At 38.1% G+C, this 26,265-nt stretch overlaps 1 protein-coding gene across 1 annotated transcript in view; it reads left to right on the forward strand.

Annotated features, from left to right (window-relative positions):
• Window positions 1-26,265, forward strand: part of GPM6A (glycoprotein M6A) — a gene marked incomplete at its 3' end in the record, with an annotated part of 108,185 nt that overhangs the window by 79,383 nt on the left and 2,537 nt on the right. The window contains exons 3-6 of the mRNA XM_082758604.1: window positions 3,243-3,399; window positions 13,749-13,902; window positions 15,387-15,463; window positions 16,676-16,741. Of these exons, the coding sequence (XP_082614730.1) occupies window positions 3,243-3,399; window positions 13,749-13,902; window positions 15,387-15,463; window positions 16,676-16,741 (454 nt within the window). The remainder of the gene's footprint in view (window positions 1-3,242; window positions 3,400-13,748; window positions 13,903-15,386; window positions 15,464-16,675; window positions 16,742-26,265) is intronic.

A 26,265-nucleotide genomic window follows, 5' to 3' on the forward strand; every position in this document is an offset into this window, starting at 1 on the left:
CCTGTCTGTTATTGCCCTGTGAAAAATGCTAAAACAGATGCTAGCAGCATTCATTTATTATACATTCCATCCCACCCCTCGCCAGCTAGGTCATAAGTTTAACTGAGTTTTTATGAGAATAAAGCAAGCTTAAGATGCATTCATTGAAACTGTTGTCACACTTCTACATCTGAAATATCAACTGAAAACTTGAATCTGACTTTGAATCTCTTGAAAACCATTCAAATTCAAAGATATGTTAATGGGCTGTCCAGCCTTGTTACTGTAAATTGTGTGTTGAGAGTTATCTCTCTCAATACAGTAGTAAAAGGAATACTAGAGAAAATGTGGGCCCACTGCTGAATGTTGGGGAGGGAAGAGGCTTGCACTAGTGATGGAGGATACAGAGAAAGCAGAGATGCTCAATGTTCTCTTTGCTGCTAAGGTCAGCCCTCAGGAACCCCAGACTAGAGAGAAACTCTGGAGAAAGGAATACTTTACCTTAGTTGAGGAGGACTGGATTAGAGGTCATTTAGGCAAACTTGATGTGCACAAATCCATGGTCACTGATGGGATGTACCCATGAGTGCTGAGGGAGCTGGCAGATATTATTGCTAAACCACTCTTCATCATCTTTGAAAGGTCATGAAGGGGTGCCTGAGAACTGTAAAAACAAAACAACAAAAAACAACAGTCCCACTCCAGTCTTCAAAAAAGGCAAGGAAGGGGATCCAATCAGCCATCCCTGGAAGGGTGATGGAACAGCTCATCCTGGATGTCACCTCTAAGCATGTGAAGGAAAGGAAGGACTAGTCAGCATGGATTCATCAAGGGAAAATCATGTTTAACCAACCTGATAGCCTCTATGATGGAATGAGGGGAGAGCAGTGGATGTTTTCTACCTTGACTTCAGCAAAGCTTTCACTACTGTATCCCACAACATTCTCATATGTAAGCTCAGGAAGTATGGGTTACATGAGTGGACAGTGAGGAAGATTGAGAACTGGCTGGATGGCAGAGCTCAGAGGGTTGTGATCTAGTCCAGTGTAGTTGGAATGCCTGTAGCTGGTGGTGTCCCCCAGCAGTCAGTACTTGGTCCAGTCTTGTTCCATCTATTCATCAATTACCTGGATGAAGAATCGGAGTGCACCATTGGCAAGTTTGCTGATAATACAAAACTAGGAGGAGTGGCTGATACCCCAGAGGGATGTGCTGCCATTGAGAGGGACCTGGACAGGCTGGAGAGTTCGTCAGAGAACAGCCTCATGAAGTTCAACAAAGGCAAATACAGGGTCCAGCACCTAGGGAGGAATAAGCCCATGAACCAGTACAGATTGGGGGCTGACCTGCTGGAAAGCAGCTCTGTGGAGAAGGACCTGGGAGTTCTGGTGGACAGCAGGTTAACCATGAGCCAGCACTGTGCCCTTGTGGCCATGGCCGTTGGTTTCCGGGGGTGCTTTAGGAAGAGTGTTGTCAGCAGGTCGAGAGACCTGGCCCTCTTCTCAGCCCCAGTGAGGCCACACCTGGAGTACTGCATTCATTTTTGGGCTCTCCAGTACAAGAGAGACATAGAGACTAGAGAAGGTCCAGCAGAGGACTATGAAGATGAGTCGGGGGACTGGGGCATCTCTTTTATGAGAAAAGACCAAGAGAGCTGGGTCTGTTTAGCCTGGAGAAGAGAAGACTGAGAATGGTTCTTATCAATGTATACCAATATGCTATGGGAGGGTGTCAAGAGTATTGGGCCAGATTTTTTCAGAGGTGCTCAGCAACAAGATAACAGACAAAGGGCACAAACTGAAACAGAGGAAGTTCCATCTGATATGAGGAAAAATATCTTTACTGTGAGGGGGAGAGAGTGCTGGAACAGCCCAGAGAGATTGTGGAGTCTTTTTCTCTGAAGGTATTCAAAACCTGTCTGGACATGATCCTGTGCAATGTGCTCTAGGAGACCCTGTTTGGCAGGGGGTTTGGACTAGATAGATCCTGAGGTACCTGTCAACCTCAACCACTCTGTGACTCTGTATCTTTTGGGTGACAATTAAAAGTGTGATTCTAAAGAACTGTTATTAAATAATTCTTTTCATAACAGCAAAGATATTGATCTTTATGTCTTGAGAAACTCAGTTTGGGTAGTTGTTTGAAGCATGTCAAAATTCATCTTGCAGGTCTCTGGCTTTTTTTGCATTGTACTTTTAAATAAGCTGTTTTATCTTGACCTGGACCATATGACTGCAATTACTAACACCTTAAGCCTGCACATTACTGCTGCCATATCATGTGGATAAACCAAAAACTCACCTTGGCTAGTTTTTTAGAGAAATCCAAGCATGAAATATTGAAAACTGGTGACCCAAGGCAAAGGTCACAGGTTTTTTCCAAGCTTAGAAAATACACTTAGAGAAGAGAGGTCCTTTCAAGTATCTCTACACAAATCTTTGTCATGAGAGAACATTTAGTAGGCAGCATCTCCTTGTAGAAGTCATGAACTTCTGGACAGTGCTAGGCAGGACAATCAGCACAGCCCAATTAATTTTCTTTTTAATATCTTTAGACTTCTGGGCTCTGAATGGTATACTCTGAGCCATTCTTCCATTTCTTGACCTTTGGGTCCGTGAAATAATGTTTTTAAAGCCTCATTGTATGAGAATGTCAGATGATCTGACCTTACTGATTTTGAGAAGAATGTTTCTTGTTTGAAGTTAGGGATCTTTTTTAAAGACTTCATTATTATGTGTCAGACACTTTGTCTGTTGGGTAATAAGCAGAAAAATAATAATGAGGAGAAGATAGCAGTGATTGGCATTGCAACTTGAGAACTACCTGTACACATAGTAAGATTTATTGAAGACTGTGACAAAATACCTTGTCTATAATGAAGTCAAACCTCAGTGCTAGGTGCACTGTGTGACTCAAGGGATGTTCCAGGTACTTGTTTCCTTTTTCTTTTGTTTTAACTTTGCCACTTTATCTGATGAAAAATATATATTTTTTTCAAATTATTCTGACAAATTGGTCTCTAACCTACACAAATCATTTTTTAACTTTTTAAATTAAATGTCCCATTTTTTTTTTCTATCAATGCTATTTTATTCCAAAGCTCACTCCTGCCCTCAGCTTCAGCTGTTATTATAGGAAATCAGTGCTTAGGCTGACTCCAGAGTAGAAATGTTGCTGCTTAGAATCTGATTAATTCACCCTGAAATTTCAGAGTCAGCTTTAAACAGTTACGCAGATAAATAACTTTTGCTGTTCCTATACAGGATTGACATCTTCAAGTATGTGATATATGGTGTAGCAGCTGCATTCTTTGTATATGGCATTTTGCTGATGGTGGAGGGATTCTTTACAACTGGTGCCATCAAGGATCTCTATGGGGATTTCAAAATCACCACTTGTGGCAGATGTGTCAGTGCCTGGGTAAGTGGATAAGACAACTTTTGTACTTACAACAATTTCATCATGATTTGTATGTTTGTAGTGCATTGTGATGTAATTCATTTTTATTTCTTTAACATTTTCTGATACTTCAGTGGTAGCAGCACATTGCTATGAAGAATCATAGCAATGGATAATAGAGTATTAGAAGTGCTCTCTATACTGGTTAATCAGAAAGTAACTATAGTTACTTAGGAATAAATTAATTCTAACATCTGATTAGGAAAATGCATTCTCAGCAATATAAGCTTGTTGGGCCACAAACAAAAGTTTATAATGCCTTCATCTGTAGTAGGCAAGAAATATTTTTCTTACTAATATTTTCACTTTTAGTTTAGAAATCTTGCCCATTCCTCTTTAGGACAAGTTGAGTCCTGTCATCAAGTTTTGTTTTGTTTTTAAGTGAGAAACAGCCTATTATTTCCTCCTATATTATCTCTGGTTTGAAGATACTATTGACTTATGACCCTGGAAAACTTCATTCAAAAAATTCTAATTTGAACTTAAACAAAGGTTTCTCAAAGTGAAATGGCTGACTATTTGGGTCTGGGATTATTTTAAGATCTCCAGGTGGGCCTGTAGAATATCAGGTAAGTTATTACAATTTTTTTTTTTTTTTTTTTTTTTTTTGTGTTTGAGTATTCTGCATCTCAGGTGAGAGGCCTGGACACTTGGTAGCTGTTGGACCTAGATATTTCTGCAAAAAACATCAGTATCATTACATCATATATTCTGATGAAAGATAAATGGTTAAAACACCCAGCTAGCTCTGGGTGTTAAGGTACACTGGACAGCATGCTATAATAACAATAACAATACTAATAATAGAGTTTATTATCATGCCCTTCCAGAATTGTCAGAATTTATGTTATAAAAATGTAATGTTTTGAAATTTGAAAGCATTTCTTTTTATATCGTCAAAAATGTTGGGTTAAAGTTTCATCCGAGCAGTTGTATTTCTACTTTTTATTTATATATATATATATATATATATATATATATATTTGTATCTTAGCTTTCAAAAGATGTACATTAAGTCTCCATATAAAGATGTTTAATCTTGTGAGTTGCACTCACTAGTACTATCTTCTGTATATTAGTGTTTAGGAACCTTGTATTTAAATGTGTGAAAGAGATTTTTCTGCCATTGAAAATTATATTGGCTACCTAAATGTCTGTGTGCTTTTTTGTCCATGTTTTTCAAGTGTTTAAACTAAAATTTGAAATTTCTGAAATATTTACAGATTTTGCTTTGCAAGGAAAACCATGAGAGATTCACAAACGTTTTGAAAAAATACCTCTGAGGGATGTGAATGTGTCATTTCATCTTGTCCTAACCAGACAAGTTATTCTAGAGGCAGTGAAACTGCACCATATTGACATTTGATTCTTTGTGTAACAGAAGGAATACATTTCAGTGCAGGCTCAGCTGGTTTTCCCACCCAGAACAGTTGCATCATTTCTGAATGCTAGAAATGAAGCTCATATCTCAAAATCAGATACCATATCTGGGTATTCTCATGGCAAAATACCGACTTGTCAGACAGCTGCATCTTCCTTCTGATTGAATACTACTGTATCTGATGCAGAATGCTTCTTCATACAGAATGCTCCTTCATTTATAGCAATAGAAAAGCTCTCTCTAATAAAGCAGATATATTTTTGGGTCTGAACTCCCTTAATCCAGTCTTCATTATGGAAAGCATTTAACAACAACAACAACAAAAACTCCTATTCACATAGATGCTAATGAATGCTTTAAATAGCTCAGCCACTGACAAGAAATGGATAAGGTGAGCTTCATATGTTGACCTGACCTTTCAAATTGCATAGTTCAAAACCAAAATCACAAATTATTGTCACAAATGATCCAGAAAGTAGCAGAAAAGTCATTTTCAGAGGGAATATGTTACGACACAGATGTATCCCCCCTCACTTGGAATGCCTCTGAGGTTGCAAAGATAAGGGCCTATGCTTCTTCAGTAGTTATAGAATCATAGAATGATTTGGGTTGGAAGGGACCTTAAAGACCACCCTGCCATGAGCAGAGACACCTTCCACTAGACCAAGTTGCTCAAAGCCCCATCCAACCTGACCTTGAAGGCCAGGGAACCTTCCAGAATGGGGCATCTCCAACTTCTCTGTGCAACCTGTACCAGTGCCTCACCACCCTTAGAGTAAATTTTTTTTTTTCCTAATGTCTTATCTAAATCTATCCTGTTTTAGTTTAAAGCTAAATGACCCCCCCCCCTTTTTTTTCTTTTTGCAAGTGACTATATATATATATATATATTATTTTTTTTTCAGCAAAGATAATGGCCTTTAATTCTTATCAGTTAGTTCTTTTAAATTAAGCACTTCAGTCTACTGTCTGAATTTTGGTAGGATATATCCCACTTTAACCCTCTAATTTAAGTTTAGGTAAATAATGCTTGCTATCTAAACACTTCTAGAAATAGTAAAAATAAAATGTATTGATGGTTTTATGTTTTCTGGAAGCCTTGTTAGTTCTGGATACTAGAACAGTGTTATAATTTCTTTAGAAGACTGGCTTCCTTGTAATCTTCTGTGTTTATTCTTGAAATAGGAAGGAAAAGCCCTAGCAATAATTCAGGACAAGGCTGAGTGGTTATTAAGTGTCTCTCTCATTTTTATGCCATTACTTTTCCAACTTCTTTGTTAATACAGATATGATTTCTTAAAAAGAACAGTGAATGTAAGTTTTTTCTTTTTATTTCTCTGTCTGACATACTTTGTAGAAATCTTCTGCAATGAGCTCCAAAAATTGTTTTATGTTTATAGATGGCTTCAGTCTGTCTTATTTCTGTAATCTGTTTTTTTTTTTTTTTTTTTTTTTAATGGTTATTTTTTATTTATTTTATATTTCCAGTTTTTCACAGTCAGGGATATCACACTTAAAATCATAATTTTGTTTGATCATAACAGAGATCATTTATTGCCTGTAGGCTTCATTGTTTCCTTCAATAGAGTGTCTGAGGCATCATAACATGCCTTGCTAGCAGCTTGTCCGATTCTCTTGTGCTTGTTGCTCGCTGACAGAATTTGTATTGTTGGTGATAAACTGGACAAAATTGTTTTAGCATTAAACTGTGCTCTAAGTACATCTTTCACTTTGAGGACAGCATTTTTCCTTGGCATGTAAGCCCAGTCAATAAGCAATTTTTGTTAATGGAACTGTTTCCTGAAAACGTGCAGTCATATGTTTCCAAAGTCTGCTTGACTGTGGTACCTGTTAACCTTTCTGCACAGGCTCTGTCTTTCCATTATGAGACATCAAAAATTAGTCAAGCTGTTAGTTTTATTTTCCCCAGGTTTAGATCATCTTTCTCAGTTTTAACTTGAATACTTCATTAGATGATCATCACTGAACCTTGTTCTCACCTGGCTGCCTTTGTCTTTTTCACTCCATGTAGACATCTAACTCTTTTTATAGTTCTTTAAACATGTGAATGTCAGTGGCATTATCATAAATTCACACTTCAGTGGTCGAAGGTGCATTCTTTATAAACTCTCTGTGCTTTCTGGCCTGTTTGTTTCTCAGTTCTCCCACAGAAAACTTCTATCACCAAAATCTGCCAAAACCATATTCAGCTTTTTGTTCTTCATATGAACTGCATCTTGCTATTGGTGTCTCATAAATTTATAGGTGTATTTTCTTGGTAATAACTGAGAAATGTTTTCTGCGCCTGCTGTCCCAGAAAAGGAAGAAGGGGGTAACCTGTAGTATTTTGTGGACTAAATTTATTCCCTCACTGCTTGTATCCTTTTAGTAATGTGTAATGATTAGCATTCAGGTTAAGCTGGTTAGGCCAAGTCAGCAACACGAAGTATTTTTAACAATATACTTCTTTCATCTGAAGAGCTTTAACAATTTCTAAACATCAACTAATAAGTTCCATCATACTGTGGTTATGAATAAAATCTTAGTAGCATGAGCAGCAATAAAAAGATCCTGCAGTCTCAGGAAGGTAATACTTCTCAAAAGTGTGAATGGTCACACTTTTAGAATCTTCTGGCTGATTAAAAGCTCAGTCACTGACTTTCACTGCTTGGGAAGCCAGGCAACAAAAAAAGGGAAGCTCCATAGTCCTTGATTCTCTGATAGGCTTCTCCAGTCTCAAGCTGATCACTGAAAAGAAGAAAAAGAAGAGGAAAACTTTGAGAATGTGAAAATGTAAGCATACACATTTTGAGAAAAAGTAATTACAAATGTCAAACAAACTATGAGAAAGAAGTGTTTTGAAACCATCACTGTGTTAGAAATAAAATCCTATCTGGAAGACTGCAAAACTAGACAGGAAATTCTGCTGTTGTTAAACAGCAGATAAGGTCCAATGCTCTATGTAGGACTTCAGAAATCTATCAGACTACAAAAAATGACATGTTTAATGTCATTTTAGCTAATGCTAAAATTTTTAAGTAGCGTAATGCTACAAAACCATCAACATAATAAAGAAATTTCAGAAATAATAAAATCAAATATATTGTTTACAAGAAAGTAGCACAGGGATAAATCATAAAATCTTCAGGGAAAACCTAGTCATCCATCATTGCAGATTGATCTTTTTAAAACTGAGTGCATTCTCATGGTTATGTAGTTATGTTTATTTACAAAGCAAAATTTCAATAACATGAAAGAAATTGTTAGAAAATCTTCTTTTTATATTTGTGATGCAGCTGTGTAATTTTTCTCCCCCACTTCTACCAGTAAATCAATTCAGAGTACACTAGAAATGTAAATATTTTTATAGGCTACTAACTCATTTAAAAGAATCAGACATCATGTCTGGAATATTTTAACCTTTAAGGGAAGGAATTTAAAGGAATTATAGAAAAAAAATGCATGCAGCCAAAAAGAGGAAAGTAATGGTGATAATTGACTTTAATTTTATCATGATCAGTTTTTCATCCATTTAAAATATTTATGAAACATAAGTGTTTAAAAAACAGTCCCATTAAATGCATACTTCAAAAGTTTAAATTTCAAGGATTTGATTATTTTCTGGTAACAGATTTTAACAATCTAGAGAATGTCATATTGTCAACTCTTTACTATGTAAATGAACTGCAATTAAGCAAACCTGAGAAGTTATTTTGGCTGTTACAGTCTGCCCCTCTATTAAAAGAAATTTGGACTAATATTGCAATATTACTGGCTTTTTTTTTTTTTTCTTCTTTTTCTTTTTCCCTTCTTGAAACAATTGACTTGAATGCCAGCCAAGAAGAATCAACTACACAAGAGTAATAACATAGCATGAAATGTAACCATGTTTCAACAAGAATCTTGGAGCTTTGCCTAGGAATATAACATGTCAGAGATAGAGAAGATGAACATGTTTTGTAGAGGCAATAATAAAAGACCAACAAGTGCGTATTAGGAGTAGTGAGTGTGATATTCTAGAACAAGCAGAAAAGACTTTGCAAGTGTGTATGTTCCGTGATTTATAGCACATTTAGCAGTACTATCAAAACATCAGTCTCTTTATTCCAGTAGCATTATATGTAAAATGAGACAAGTGGAAATATTCGTGTTTCATCTTTTACTTCTATTCAGGAATGAGGCATGAGGCATGAATATAGGAAATGCGAGTTAGCACAGAATGAAGAATACTAGGGGAGTCCATTTGGTTGTAAGCTCCTTAACAGTCCTTAAACATATTTAGATTTCTTAAGAAGAAAGTGTTTGAATGCCAAGGGAGGATGGCTAGGATGACAAACAACGATCTGTAACATCTTAAACATTGATATATCAGTGAGTTTAAAGATATCTGTATAATTAGGTTTTTATTAGCATTGAAGTCAAACCTATAGATGATTGAATGCAAGTGTGACATTAGAGAGACAGAGCAATTTAGAAAGAAATTGAAAAGATCTTCTGATAATGCTTATGGTTTGCCATCTGCAAACTGCAGAAGAGAATTTCTAAGCCTTTGAAGAGTTTTGGAAGGAACATCTTAGATCATCAAGCTGAAAATAAACAAGAACATTTTATAGGTGTATCACAGTAGATAATAAATCTAAACGAGATATAAACACAGCAAGGCATCCATCTTTTCACAACTCTTTGGGTTTAGAGCTCATGTCAGGGAGTTCATATAAAACGAGTATGACTAAATTAAGAGCAAGTATAAACGTTAGTACTGAGTGGTTTGCAACAGATAAAATTACACAGTAACAGGTTTTTAGAGTTGAGCAATTTTTCAGGCACTTCTGAATTTGTTGCTATGTTTCTGTATATATAGATCGATACATTTATTTTGTAGTGAGCAGCAATGTCTTCATACAGTAAAATGTCTAGAGTAACAACTGAAGTTTACTTTGTTTGCATTTCAATCCATCTCTTTGTAGTAACAGAATTTTTAAACATTTTGTAATCTCTGTCTCCATAGTGACTGAAGCAATCATAAAATGTTTCTTTAGGGAGTATTAAAATATTTTTAACAAAACTAAAATAAGACAGTATTAGAAAGTCAATCAATATGCTTTTCATGGGCATATCTATTATCCATAGATTTTAAAAAGAAAGGAGTACCTGAAATCAGGTTATTAAAACTGACAGGGTTTTGTTAATGTTTTTGGTGGAAACAGGATTCCACCCAGCTGTGACTGCCATGAAAGTTGTGCAGTATACATATCATTTCAGAATGTACTATGAAATCTCCACTTATCTGTGGAGGTTTTATAATAAAATATTTCCAAAAGGGTTGATGACTTGCTTGCTTTGACGTAAGCTGTTATTAGCAATGGAAAGCTTGTAAAACCTGGTGGGAGGGTTTTACCAGCCGTGAAGGTGATACAAGAATAACTGCTTCAAAGGGTAAAGATTTGTTTCATTAGCGTGATTATCTACTTCAGTTATTCTTGTTTGTAAAATGAATTTCGCCATTGTTTCCACTTTATTTTGTGTGTTTGGCTTCTTACAGTGAAAACTGAGCTGACCAGAGAAAGTCATTTTCACTACAAATAAAATACACAGAGTAGAAAAGAACAAACTGTGGTACCTCTTAAAGATAACGTACTGCTATTTCATGAGTCTTTGGCTTGTCACATGTTAGAATGCTGCTTCAAAGGAGAATGATCCCTATGAATCTCAGAGACTGAGTTCTGAATTTAATTCCTAGAATGAACAGGCTCCTGAAGTATTTCTCATATGCCTTCTGGAGCAAAGAGAGTAGATTAAGAAGGAAATTATTAAAAAATATATATGTTTTTGTCCGTCACCTGTGATTTTTAAACAAAAATATTCACAATTTCATTCAACTATAACAAGAATTTATAAGCTAACTTCTCCTGTTGCTAGAATATAATAACTTGTGCAAGGTAAACCTTTTGTATTTTACTGCTACTACAGCAGAAAGTGTTCTAGAACAGAAAATGTGTTATTGCCCAGATCACTGATAGCATTGCTTCACTAATTATTGCTTCACTGATAGCAGTAGTAGCAGCTTCCAGGGAAAGATATTAACTTTCAATAGATTTAATATGGAGTTTTGCACTTTAGATATGTGAAAATAAGGAAATTTCTTTATTTTATTATGACATGGAATTAAGTGCATAATTGGCCACCATCTCATTAGTAAAATGGCTAAAGGAGGGAAAAATGAAGTAAATGAAGTTCTTTTTTTTGTAATTTTTTTTTTTAAATTAAACCAACATTTGATCCCCTTTTTCTGAGCCACTAAACCAAAGACTCATATTTTTAAAGGAAAATAAACAAGCATGCAATTCTAAGTAGGCAGTTCCTGTGACTCCCAGCAGTGATCATCTGACAGATTTCTGTTGTTCTTATTCTATGCCCCAGGGAAGTGTTCTTTTTTTTTTTTTTTTTTTTTTTTTTCTTTTAAGGCTAATGAGCCCTGTTTTTTCCTCTTTGTTATAGTAGTGCTTTGCATTATGTCAGTACAGATTTTTCTTCCTGTTCTAGACTATGGAGAGATAGAGAGAACTACCAATATTAAACTGGAATTGTTACTTTCATATTAAGCTTGATCTTTTTACTCCTTTTGGTGGTAATCACAGACTGGGAAGATTCCTGAACTTGTGTGGATCCTAGTCTTATAAACAGGAATAACGATTCAGTAATATAACTAATATAAAGGATTTATTTCTGTTTGTTAAATCATCATACAAGTTCTACACTAAGTACTGTACTAAATTTCTTAAATGTTATTCCAAAATTTCAGAAAAAGGCTCAAAAATAAGGCCTTAGATTTACCTGCTTTTGACAAACTCATAGCATATGAACTGAGGAAGCTGTCTTTACCTTTAAATTACTGCTAGAAAACAGTAAACTGAGAACATAAAATAGTAAACTGAGAATTTATAGTTTGTTCTGAGAACACATGGAGAACATTCTTTCTTATTTGTTGCTTCTACTTTAGAAAAGCTATATGCAACTCTTTAGCTTGATAATAAATTAAGATCAGACATAACATTTCAGTTGAGAATTCATAGCCCTTAAGTGAATCTATATTTCCAAGTGAATCTATACGTGAATCTATATTTCCAAGTAATTTTCCAAGTAATTACTTGGAAATGAGTGTCTGGGTTGAACCAGATGTTGGCTCATCAGCTGTAACATGGAGAGAAGAAAAAATGCTTCTCTTCTTTATTCACCTTCACAATTTACTTTCTTGCATCCTTCTGATAGTTACTTTTAGTGCTGTAAATTCACTAGCTTTTCAAACTACTGCTGAAAGTCTCATCTACCTAGGGACAATCAAGAAAATTAATCTGAATCAAATTTGGAAATGGATTAATTAAACTACATTAAAACCCTAGGTAAATACACTTCCTCAGAATTAAAATGGCTTTTAGTTAATATTCTTTGGAAGTGAGTTAAGATAAATCAAATTAAGGTCTCTTTAATAATGCTTGACAATGCCCATCCCATATCATCAAAGTAATAAAACTTCCTCACCTAAAATTCAAACCTTTTGTTGCTTTGGGTTGTTTTGCCTGAACAGGTCCAGATGGACAAACTATGCTTCTAATGATTTTCACTACTGTTTACAGCACTTTGCATCTGAAATTATTTGGTTTCAGTAACTAAAATCTGCATTTATATTAGGCTTTTCCCTTTCTCACCTGATGTGAGAGATCTTGCCTTAGACAGAAATACAAAGTGGTTTGTATTTTCCCTTTATTTACTGCTTAAAGTTTATTTTTAAGCAGATTGTGGACTGGCTTATTCTGCTTTCAAAAATAGACCTTATTTCCTATTCTCGGAGTCAATGTTTTTTTGTGGCAAGCAGTTACAAAAAAGTCAGTGTGCTGATTTTTTTGTTTCAGCAGTCTGTTTAGATTCATCAGCATTTCTGAAGCCATCAAATCTTGGTGCTATTTGGATTCAACATTTAGAAGTTGACTTACCTTCCACGTTTAACCATGTAGCATCTTCGTATGCTTTCCACAGTATAAGATGAGAAGGTAATTTGTTACTGATGAATGTGTCTGGTAGTTGTCTCAGGTTAGCAGCAGAGTAGTAATGTAGCATGCTTACACATTTACAGAGGCAGGGTATGCCAGCAACTACCAGCCCAGAAGGCAAAGAGAGTTCAATGCTTCCTACAGGCAGATACATGCAGATTGCTATACTCTGGAGGCTCAGGGCTAAAAAAAGAAAATGTGTAGCCTTTGGAGAATATGTGTTACAAAGCGTATCATTTAATGTATTCCTTACTAACAGCAGTAAGCACCCTAGTTTGTTCACTGTGACTAATTCTCTTGTATTTCTTTCTTTCCCACATATGTCTAAATATAGTAACAAAGTGACAAATAGATGGTCTCACTGATTCAATGCTAGTGAGATTCTGTGATATCCATGGATGACTCATTTTTGTTAAGACACAGATTTTAATAGTGAAAACAAGCACAGTGTATAGTATTTCATTATTTCATTATTTTGTATCATGAAAGATTGCAGTAAAACCAATCACAGTAGTCTCGTCTTAAAGAAGTAATGATGGGAGAGATGTAAAGTTATGCTTCACAAAGCATGCAATACTGTCAGTACTTTAGGTGTGGTGCTTTGCATCAATCATAGACCCAAGAATGACAAGATGTGGAATAAGCTTGCATTTCTGGAAGTATCACTGCTTTGTTCTTCAGAAACATCACGTTAGTGCTCTGTCATTCACTTTGATCACGTCATGATTTGATTATCAGACCCAAACCATAATGTAAACAAAGAAAAAGATGAAAACAATCAGAAATGCCTTTTTTTTTTTCTTTGTGATTTATTTTTTTTTTAATTGTGTCAGTTAAATTTTGACTTACCACTAGTTTTGTTTTTCCCTCTTTTTCTACAGTTTATTATGCTGACATACATCTTTATGTTGGCCTGGCTTGGCGTTACGGCTTTCACTTCTCTGCCTGTTTACATGTACTTCAATCTGTGGACCATTTGCCGAAATGCCACTTTAGTGGATGGAGCTAATCTCTGCTTGGATCTTCGCCAGTATGGTACGTGCAAGATTTCACAATAGAAAATGTCATGTTGTTTTATTTCCATGTATCTGAAATGATCCGCTTCAATTTTTCCAAAATGCTTGTTTCTACCATTTTACCCACAAATCAAGGCATTATATCAGTCACTGCATTTTCAGGCCTGATGAATATACAGAACAATACATATAGTAACTCTCTGTGATGCTACTGGAGGAAGAAAGTGGGGCTACAGGATGAGCTACGGAGTTTAAAAAAAAATTTGCAATATAGGCATTCATGTGTTTGTGAAGGATGGGGAATTTGGACAAAAGGGGGTTTGGAATCTTAAAAAGTCTGAGAATTCTTGGGGTGGTGATGATAACTCAGTTCTGTTCCGCCACAAGACTGACTTAAGTCTAGATACTCTGGTCTTGATGGTTTCTCAGCCCACAAAGCTTTGTTGAATCTTATTCTTGTCGGACACGTCTGTGAGTCTCGTTCCTTTTTTTCCTTCACCTAATATAAATGTGTGGTATGTTTTTAATTGCTCTCAAGATATAAAACTACTGGATTACATAAGAATGAAGGAGTTTGGTTCATGCTGAATATTTCACTTACCCTGAAACAAAATAGTTCAAAATTATTATTTTCTTGATGTTTTCTTGAGGAATTTTTTAGATTTATTTATATTTGCCTGCCCCCTCCTGCACCCCGATATGACAGGTGAAAAAGTAATTGTCTGCACAGATCTCATCAAAAGTATTTGTACTTCTCTCTGAGCTTTTGTTTTGCTATTTTTTAAAAACTAATTTTATTGAAAATGAACATATGTATACTTACATGTAAAATGTAAGTTCTGTGACTATATCTGTTTCCTATAAATTCAGTGTAAAATTTGCTCATCCCTAACAAGAAATAAAAATACCGTATTTCATGATTGACCAGTTACAGCAATTTTTCTTCATGCTTTGATTTTGTACATGGACATTAGCTGAAGTAAGCAGTATAAATTCTGTTTATTCTATCTGATAGAAACTGTTATTAAAATAAAGTATGTGTTTGGGTAGTGCTGTTTTTTTTATATAACTTTTGAATGAAGCTTTGTACAAGATCAACGCATCTGAATACAATATACAGCACATTTCCCAACATGAGGGTAGAGAATATTTATGAATATACTGGCATGGTAAGTGTTTACACTGGCTGCAGATTATTTTCTGGTGTTTTGATTATTGTGCTGATTAAAATCTAGAATAAAGGAATAAAGGTGCTTTTTTTTTTTTTTTTTTTTTTATTATTATTATTATTGGCCAAGAAATTATTGCCTACATGTTTCTTAATAAGCTTTTACTAAATAGTTGATGTGTTAATTTTATGATGACTGATTTTAGGAAAATTTCATGTTGTTAAATAATTTCTGTATAGGAGCCAGGAATTTGTATTTCTTAGCAACCTACTTCAAAGCCAAGAAAGCTATGCGCTAGGAACACTAAATACCGTGAATATCTATTCTGCTCCAGGTATTGTCACAATTGGAGAGGAAAAGAAGGTTTGCACCACATCAGAAAGTTTTATCAAGATGTGTGACTCTAATGAGGTGAGTAAATGTGATGATGCTTTTGTCAAACCTGTATAGGAAATAACTGATATATATGTCTTCTCACTTTTTATATTCCAGTTCTTCCTAGAACGATAAAAAATTCCCAGTGGAAAATATAGTCATCAAGTACTTCTCCTGCTCTTTTACTATGTACTGGATTTGTTCAGTGTTGTTTCTCCAGCCATTAGTTTTCTAAATATCTTTTTTTTTTTTTTTTTAAGAATTCCATTGTCATGTATATTTTTACTGTGATGTTTTTGAAAGCTAATGCACTTGCTGCACAATGAAGAGGTCTATATATGGAATCTCTATTTGAAGATCTTGATTACTGTTGTGACAAGAGAATAATGTTTTCAAATGGATTTGACCAAATTTTGCAGTGTGTTAGGATAATAACTCCTCATACATTTTTCTTTGTAGTTTATCCTTTAGGCAAAGGCCTCCCATTTCATTGCAGCAGGGTTTTTTGGTTTTGTTTTCATATGATCAGGATGAAGATAGGACAGACAAAATAATGCCTATATAAAACAAAAGGAGAAATTAAAATCTCAATCCCTCTGAAGTCAGAAGGTGCTTCACTAAATGTTTCACTGGGTCTTACTCTGAATAAATATTCCTAGCATGAAGTTACACAATAAGCCTTCTTTTATACCAAAAGCATCTATGTAACCCTGGCTGTTCAGTCAACAGTCACTATGTTGACTTCTGAGTAAACCAGATCACTGAAATGAAAAAGAGATGTAATTATTTAGTTTGAGATGGGATGGGGAAGGTGGTCAACTTTGATTACTTAAGTAAATTGGTTTCTATTAAAGCACCGTGCACAAATTTTACTGGAAAAATTGGGAGGGAATTAAATCAGTATATGAGGCTAGAAAACTACAATGACTGAACTGTGGCTTTAGTGGATGTCACTGCCACTAAAGAAACTATAGTACTGCAAAAATATTTTTTTTTTTTTAAAGTGGCTCTGTTTATTTTTGAATAATATATTCTTAAAATGTTCTATGACATTTTTTCCTTGATATGAGTATTGTAACAACACAGGCATGTGTACAATGTCATGTAGTAATGTCAATCTTTTGGAAAAAGTATTAGCAATCATTATTTATGTAGTAGCAGGAAGGTAGTTATTTGCTCTACGTTATTCAGACTTTTTGTTCAGTTTTCGTTTAATGTTACCACCATAAAAGTTCCTTCCTTTTGCAGCTAAACATGACATTCCACTTGTTCATTGTGGCACTTGCTGGAGCTGGAGCAGCAGTCATTGCTATGGTAAGCTTCCCAAAACCACTTATTTCCTTTGTCATCTGAATCACTAATACATTCTGATTATTGCTTAGTATCAGTTACTCAATTTACCTGCTATTAGTATAATATATTTTTGTAATTCAATACTACCTCTTATATTTTATTTTTTATTTTTTAATTTATATTGTTGGATTCCCTTTGAAGTAGAATACCATGACTACCTCTTTCAATACAAAACACTGTCAAGTACCTAAGAATTTTTACCTCTCTTTTGTTGTATTCAAACAAGTGTCTGAAACCCTGTGTCTCTCTCATGACCATAATAATATCCTTATATGATCTATACTTTCTGGGTATTCATAGGATTACCATGCTGTTATTTTAAGAGCAGGGTCCTTTTATCTGTAATGTACATGCATGTGAATGTGTCATCTTTTCTTTCAGGACTAATTTCTGCCATTTTATAACAAAGATTGCCTTGGATTTGACAACACTCTTGCCAATGAGAATATTACAGTGAGAAAAAAAGTCTGTGAGCTAGTGCCCTGATTGTTAGAGGACACACAGCCAAAAGCACGACAGACACCAGCAGAGTCAGATCATGCTCCATTTTATTGCCCGAATAGCCTAACTTTTATAGTGAACTTAACAGGGGTGGATAGTGTTTTCACACAAGATTATTGGTCAAAAGCACTCAGACAAACAACTAGAAGAAAACATCCCCACCTACAAGAAAACAACCCCCCTTGTGATTAGCAGTCAAGAAAACAACCCCCTTGTGATTAGCAGTCACGTAGATCTTGTCCTTGAAGCCAGCTGCTGGTAACAGTATTTTTCTGCATTCCTCAATTGGGTGATGTGGGAATCATTGTCGTGGGAGCTTCTCATAGTTATTCTGGTAGCTTGGTTTGCTCAGCTACAGCAGGCCATAAGATTTTCTAAGGCCTACTCCTGGTTGCTTAAGGCAAGCTCAGATCGAACAATTGTTCCACAGACTCATGTCCACGGCCTGTATGCCAATTCCCAACACCTGAGCAAGAATTACTAGCGCAACAACACATCATCAGTAGGGTAAAACTAACAGTCTTTGTCTGCTTTGTAAGCCCAAACATCAAGATAATTTTAGAGTCGGTACTGTATGGTCTAGGTTGCTACGGTACATGTTGGTACATGGAAGGAAAAAGTACTATTACTCTGCACTGATGCATTTCGTAAGAGAACCTTTAGTGGTGGTGATTGCTGTTCCTATTGCTATTGATATTTTTTCACTGAACCCTAAAGCCATACATTTTTTGTTCTCCCTAGAATTACATGTATAAAAAGAGACAGCCAGAAAATATTCAATGAAGCTAGTATTCCTGTTGCATTACTGATTTTTTTTGGCTTTCCCTGCCGTATTTTCAATGTTACATGACACCCTGAAAACAAAGCAGAGAGAGCTGAAGGAAGAATACATATTTTTAAAAATTTGTTGTTGTGGTTGTTTGTTTCAAATCATAAATAATATGTACAATAGTGTAATGAGCGACTTGGTGAGGCTATTGGCTCTGGGACAGACACGTTCTGCAGCGGAGTGGGGGATCAGACAGACAGGGCTAACTTTTCCGGCACAGAGCCCACTGGAGGGAGCCGCCAGGACCCGGCAGCCCTCATGAGAGGGGTGAACGAGGCAAGAAGGAGGCGTAGGTGGAGCCAGCAGCGCCCCCTCCCCGGCTGTTCATAAGCTGCCCATAGGGAGCGCGAGTGACCAGCAGCATGGCGACCAGGATGGGCAAACAGGGCGTGGTGTGGCAGAAGGGTGAGGCGCAGCAGTTTGCGCAGGCAGGGTGAGCAGGAAGGGCAAAGCGCTCCCCCCCGCCCATACGAACACCTCCTCTAATGGCGGTCTACTGCTAACTCAGCTGCAGTGGTGTACACCAGGCACAGTGTGCTCTCCAGGAAGTCTGTACACACCCAGACCGACTGCCTGCTCAAAACTGTTGCAGTTCAGGTCTCCGGGTGCAGGGAGTGCCTGAGCCTGTTGCTACCACCTGTGGGGGGCAAAGAGACTGTGTGCGTGAGGTGTGAGCAGGTGGATGACCTGGTACGCCTCGTGGCAGAACTCAAGGAGGAAGTCGAGAGGTTGAGGGATATCAGGGAGTGTGAGCGGGAGATAGACTGGTGGAGCGACTCCCTGCAGGGCCTCAAGGAGAGGTATCGAGGTGAGACACCCCAAATGGGGGTGGACCCCCTGCCCTGTTGCTGTTGGGCAGAGGCAGGGGGCCTAGGAGTTGAGGAAGAATGGAAACAGGTCCCTGCTCAACATTGCAGGTGATGCCCTCCCCCACCAGCCCCACCTTCCCAGGTGCCCTTACGCAACAGGTTTGAGGCCCTGGAGGTTGAGAAGACCAGTAGCTGAGGAAGAGGTAGAAAGTCTTCCCAGGAGGATGCCTACGGCGAGGAAGTAAACTCCACACCTCAGTACTGCCTCCACCAGGACAGAAAGAAGGGTGATTGTTGTGGGCGACTCCCTTCTCAGGGGAACAGAGGGACCTATTTGTTGGCCTGACCCTACCCGTAGGGAAGTCTGCTGCCTCCCTGGGGCCAGGGTCAGGGACATTGCCAGAAAGCTTCCCAACCTGGTTCTCCCCTCTGACTATTATCCTCTTTTAATAGTCCAGGCTGGCAGTGATGACATTGAAAAGAGAAGCCTGAAGACCATCAAATGGGACGTTAAAGTCCCATCAAAATGGGACTGGGACAGTTAGTGGATGGAGCGGGATTACAGGTGGTGTTTTCGTCCATCCCTACGGTGGCAGGGAGGGGTACAGAGAGGACACGGAAAGCCCACCTGATAAAGACATGGCTCAGAGGCTGGTGCCAACACAGAAATTTTGTTTTTTTTGACCATGGGGCGCTTTACTTGGCACCCAGCCTGATGGCCACAGACGGGTCCCTATCTCTAAGGGGAAAACTGATCCTGGGCCAGGAGCTGGCAGGGCTCATTGAGAGGACTTTAAACTAGGTGTGAAGGGGGACGGGGCTGAAACAAGGCTTGTTAGAGCTGTGCCAGGGGTAACAATGGCAAGGCTGGGAGAGAAGGCAGTGGCCCAACTGAAGTGCATCTACACTAATGCACGCAGCATGGGTAACAAACAGGAGGAGCTGGAAGCCATCGTGCGGCAGGCAGGCTACGACTTGGTTGCCATCACAGAAATGTGGTGGGACCACTCTCATGACTGGAGTGCTGCAATGCCTGGCTATAGGCTCTTCAGAAGGGACAGGCAGCATGGAAGGGGTGGTGGTGTGGCTCTCTATATCAGAGAGAGTTTTGATGTCATGGAAGTTGAGGCTGGGAATGATAAGGTTGAGTCCCTATGGGTTAGGATCAGCGGGAAGGCCAACAAGGCTAGCATCCTGGTGGGGGGTCTGTTATAGACTGCGAAATCAGGATGAGGAGACTGATGAGGAGTTCTACAGGCAGCTGACAAAAGTTGTGAAATCATCAGTGCTTTTTCTTGTGGGGGACTTCAACTTCCCAGATATACCCTGGAAGCACAACACAGCCCAGAGAAAGCAGTCTAGGAGGTTTCTGGAGAGCGTGGAAGATAGCTTCCTGACACAGCTGGCACCTCCCTACCAGGGGAGGTGCCCTTCTAGACCTTTTCTTCACAAACAGAGAAGGACTGGTGGGAGATGTGGTAGTTGGAAACTGTCTTGGGCAGAGTGACCATGAAATGGTAGAGTTCTCCATTCTTGGAGAAGCCAGGAAGGGGACCAGTAAATCCGCTGTATTGGACTTCTGGAGGGCCAACTTTGAACTGTTCAGGACACTGGTTGGTAGAGTCCCTTGGGAGGCGGTTCTGAAGGGCAGAGGAGTCCAGGAAGGCTGGGCGCTGTTCAAGAAGGAAATCTTAATGGTGCAGGAGTGGTCTGTCCCCACGTGCCCAAAGATGAGCTGACGGGGAAGAAGACTGGCCTGGCTGAACAGAGAGTTGTGGCTTGAGCTTAGAAGGAAAAAGAGGGCTTACAATCTTTGGAAAAGAGGGCAGGCCACTCGGGAGGTCTATAAGGATGTTATGGGGCAGTGCAGGAACAAAATTAGAAAGGCCAAAGCTCGTCTGGAGCTCAATCTGGTGACTGCCGTCAAAGACAACAAAAAAAATGTTTTTACAATTATATTAATGCAAAATGGAGGACTAAGGAGAATCTCCAGCCTTTATTGGATGCAGGGGGGAACTTAGTTATGAAAGATGAGGAGAAAGCAGAGGTGCTTAATGCCTTCTTTGCCTCAGTCTTTAGCAGCAAAACCAGTTGCTCTCTGGATACACATTACCCTGAAGGGTAATGCTCCCCATCCCCATTCCCTGGTGGAAGGGGATGGGGAGCAGAATGTGGCCCTCACTACCTATGAAGAAATGTTTGGCAACCTGCTACGGCACTTGGATGTATGCAGGTTGGTGGGGCTGGATGGGATCCACCCGAGGATACTGAGAGAACTCGTGGAGGAGCTGGACAAGCTTCTTTCTATCATTTATCAATGGTCCTGGCTCTTGGGGGAGGTCCCAGTCGAATGGCGGCTAGCAAATGTGACGCCCATCTACAAGAAGGTCCGGAGGGCAGATCTGGGAAACTATAGGCCTGTGAGTTTGACCTCAGTGCCAGGGAAACTCATGGAGCAGATTATCTTGAGTGTCATCATGCAGCACTTACAGGGAAACCAGATGATCAGGCCCAGTCAGCATGGGTTTAGGAAAGGCAGGTCCTGCTTGACGAACCTGATCTCCTTCTATGACAAAGTGACACACTTGCTGGATGAGGGAAAGGCTGTGGATGTGTTCTACCTTGACTTCAGCAAGGCTTTTGACATTATTTCCCACAGCATTCTCCTCAAGAAACTGGCTGCTCGTGGTTTGGACTGGCGTATGCTTCATTGGGTTAAAAACTGGCTGGATAGGTGGGCCCAAAGAGTCGTGGTGAATGGAGTCAAATCCAGCTGGAGGCCGGTCACTAGTGGCATTCCGCAGGGCTCAGTACTGGGGCTGGTCCTCTTTAATATCTTTATCGATGATCTGGATGAGGGGATCGAGTGCACCTCAGTAAGTTCTCAGATGACACCAAGTTAGGTGCGTGTGTTGATCTTCTCAAGGGTAGGAAGGCTCTGCAGGAGGATCTGGATAGGCTGCACCGATGGGCTGAGATCAGCTGTATGAAGTTCAACAAGGCCAAGTGCTGGGTCCTGCACCTGGGGCGCAATAACCCCAAGCAGAGCTACAGGCTGGGAGATGAGTGGTTGGAAAGCTGCCAGGCGGAGAAGGACCTGGGAGTATTGGTGGATAGTCAGCTGAATGTGAGCCAGCAGTGTGCTCAGGTGGCCAAGAAGGCCAATGGCATCCTGGCTTGCATAAGAAGCAGTGTGGCCAGCAGGGCTAGGGAAGTGATTGTCCCCCTCTACTCGGCTCTGGTGAGGCCGCACCTCGAGTACTGTGTTCAGTTTTGGGCCCCTCGCTACAAGAAGGACATGGAGGTGCTTGAAAGAGTCCAGAGAAGGGTGACCAAGCTGGTGAGGGATCTGGAGAACAAGTCCTACGAGGAGTGACTGAGGGAGCTGGGTTTGTTCAGCCTGGAGAAAAGGAGGCTCAGGGGCAACCTTATCACTCTTTATAAGTACATTAGAGGCTGTAGAGAGGTGGGGGTCGGTCTATTCTCCCATGTGCCTGGTGACAGTTGTGCCAGGGGTGTTTTAGGTTGGATATTAGGAAGAACTTCTTTACTGAGAGGGTTGTGAGGCATTGGAATGGGCTGCCCAGGGAAGTGGTGGAGTCACCATCCCTGGAGGTCTTTAAAAGATGTTTAGATGTTGAACTTAGCGTCATGGTTTAGTGGAGGACTTGTTAGTGTTATGTCAGAGGTTGGACTCGATGATCTTGAGGTCTCTTCCAACCTAGATAATTCTGTGATTCTGTAATAGTGCTTTATACTAATAATTTCATCAAGTTTCCTAAATCTGTTTTTTTTTTTTTCTTCTTCCAGCTGAAGAAAATGAAGACTAAATAGTAATGATTGTAATATATATATTAGTATTATGAAAACATGTCCAAGAAAATATTATTTCTCTGGTGCTGCATTATTGTTTTGAACTTTATTCACTAGTAATTATTAAATGCTAATTTGTTCAGATAACAATTATGTATTTCAAATAAGATTTTTGAATCAGTTCAGCTACCAAAAGATTTTCAGTGAAAACGAACTGAATATACCTTCCTTCAATAGAAACAAGTTTAGTATGTACATTGAGCCATGTAAGTTCAAATACATGATACTTTCAATAAAGCTTTAAAAAAGCTCACAGTACCATATCAAAAATACCTTAGATGTGCTACACCAAGCACTGATCCACTAGGAATTCATTTTGATGGCTCCCATCTATTATCATATTTTTAAGGGTTACCCCTATCCAAATATGCTTTTTATTGGATTCTGTGACTGCACAGAGCAAGCATGATAACACTCTGATGAGTTCAACAGAAATACAAGTTAAGAAGAAGAAATATAAGTTAAGGACATAAGTGCTAGTAAAGTTCAAATGCTAGTAAAGTTCAAATACTGATAAATGCTTGTTTAGCAAGATTTATGTCTTTTTACCCTTCGTTATGTTTGAAGCTGTGTTGTAAGTATTTTTATTTGTTCATGAATTTGTTACCTTGTTTTTGACGCTCAAAGTAAAGACTAGCACATTCTACTTTTCAATGGTCATAATTTTAAAACAAGACCGCTTCTATAGATTGGGCAGTGTGCTTCACCCTCTATGGTAGCCAAAAGACGGGACAAAACAAAAGGGAGAGCTCAGAATCTAGTTGGACAAGCAGGTATTAACAGGTTCCCTTTCTTTAAGGGAAGTTTAATTTCTCAAAAGAAGTAATTTAGGGCAGTGTCCTGGTTTCAGCTGCGACAGAATTAATTTCCTTCCTAGTAGCTTATATGATGTTGTGTTTTGGATTTTTGATTAAAATAGTGGTGATGACACACTAGTGGTTTTAGTTATTGCACAGCAGTGCTTGCACAAAGCCAAGGCCTTTCCAGCTCATCATGCTGCCCTGCCAGCACCAGGAACTGGAAGGAGATGCAGCCAGGGCAGCTGGCCCCAGCTGCCCAAAGTGATGTCCCACACCATGTGGTGGCATGCTCAGCAATAACAGCTGGAGATGTTAGCAGGGGGGCTGCTCTTGCTCAGTGGACTGGCTGAGCATTGGTCAGCAGGTGGTGAGAAATTGCACTGTGCATCATTTCTTTCTTTTTAAAAAATATTTAAAAAATAAAATATTAATTAAAATTAAAATTAATTAAAAATAAAATATATAATAAAATTATTATTATTATTATTATTATTATTATTATTATTATTATTATTATTATTATTATTATTATTATTATTATTATTATTATTATTATTATTATTGCTTTCATTTCTTTTTCTTTAAGCTATTCTCACCTCAACCCATGGTTACTATCCTCCCTTTCCCCACAGTTCTCTTCCCCCTCTATCTGGAGGGGAGTGAGCAAATGGCTGCCCACCAGTCTAAATCACAACAAGCAGCTGAATGTATTTTGTGTCCTAAATGCCTCATATAGCAAGGAGAAAGATCCTGTGCTCAAATCAGCAGAAGGTGTCAACAGGTGGCTAGGGTAAGGAACAAAGTGTGCAGAGGCCATTTAAGTCACTGGAGAAACAAAGTCCTTCCCTGTATGTGCTATTGCAAAAATAAACACGAATATATTAAGTTGATGAAGTTAGTTTAGTGTCTTTGTATATATTCACAAAAGTAGCAAGTCTCCATGTCTGTGAATTTTAATGAGATTTCTTAACAGAAAATTGAAATTAAAATACCTGTCCTTTACAAAAGGAAAGCGCGTGAATTTATTGCAACTTGAAAATATTTCTTACAGACATTTTCTTTAAACAAGAACAGCCCATCTGACTGAAGTAGTAAGCATTTTGTATCTGTTATCAACCAGCAGTAATACTGCACCATCTATGAAACTGCTGAATAACTGAAATGGTAAAATCACCATTTTATGTCTTTTAAATGACATTTGGTCATTACATTGATATACTTCACTCTATCATCAGTTCTGGAGATATAGACGTCATAAAATTTACCAAAGAAATCAGTTTGCTCATACACATTAAGACCATCTATCAGCAAGATACTTTTCATTAGTCTGTATTTTTAAAATACAACATATTAGAAAATGCTTATTGCAAAAACAACCAAAAAATTGTTAGAATTTGCAAAGACATTTAGTTATAAGTAACAATTTTTGCATAGCTATTACTTTAAACCTTTTTGGTCTCAGGTTTGTATAGGAATGTTGATTTATTTATTTATTTTTTTTTTTGGACAGTTAATTGGAGACCTGTTTAGTCTCCAAGAGAGAATGCTATTTTAGGTTCAAAAAGAGAATTGGTCTATAAATTAGTTGAAGTATAGAAAAATTCATACTTTCAAGATTATATGGCAGGGGAAACTTGATTTTGCAGAGAAGGAAAATGTCAAATATTTTACTTTGAAAAATTATCATTCTTAGACTTCAGCAGGACATGAAAAAATCCTTAAAAGTGTTCTTTATGTTGTAGGTGCTATATGTGAGTCTTAAGCACAGAAAAGTTAGTCAGGATTTTGAACTATACTAAATTTGGGTTATGTATGATTATGAACATTACTATTTTTACTTGTGTCTGAATAGAAATAACAGGATACACAAATGATCATTGAAGTAATGCATATTAGTTTTATTGTTCTCAATGTTGTGCCAGATAGAAACCAGACGGTTTAGAGTTGTTTAAACGTAAACACTGCCATCCCAAAGGGTTGCTTGGCTATCAAGTATCCCACCTGTGATATACTACACCACTACACCAAAACTGAATTATAACATATACATTTTTCCTTCTCAAGGAAGGGAAAGTTTGTATCTGAGCAGTATTCTTCTGCCTAAAATTCCACATAAACTGAGTTTAGTTATGTCCTCTAGAGGTTCTCTGAAGAGGTGATCAATTATCCTGAAAAAAGAAGCAGGGAAATGTATAAGTGGGCTAGTTCCTCCCCTCCAGGTGTAACTGTGTTCTTTTGAAAGATATTAACTGCAGGTAAGGGGAAAAGAAGTTCTTCAGACTTTTGCCCTGCTGAGGAAAGGAAGAAACAAAGCAAAACAAAAACCCAAGCCAACCCAACGCAACCCTAAAAAAAAAAAAAAAAAGGAAAAAAAAAAAAAGGAAAAACACAAACAAACCCTTCCTAGACTGGGTGCAAATTCTACAGATTTGAAAAGTTGAAGCATACCTTATCTTCAGGAAGAAGTCTAAGCAGGAACATTTCATAGAATATGGAAGGACCCTGCGTTGTCTTTTGTATGTCTGTAATTGAACATCCCGAGGCAGAGTGTGGAAGCTGCCCTGCTTCAATTTGAATAAGCCTTGACAGGGCCCCGCTAGCTTCAGGCTAGTCAGGTCAGGGAAGTGTGAAATGCAATTAGACAGCCACTTAGAGATGACCTCCTTTGTGTGA

Source organism: Aythya marila, assembly GCF_965140915.1.
Source record: "Aythya marila genome assembly, chromosome: 4".
Classification (NCBI taxonomy): Eukaryota; Metazoa; Chordata; class Aves; order Anseriformes; family Anatidae; genus Aythya; species Aythya marila.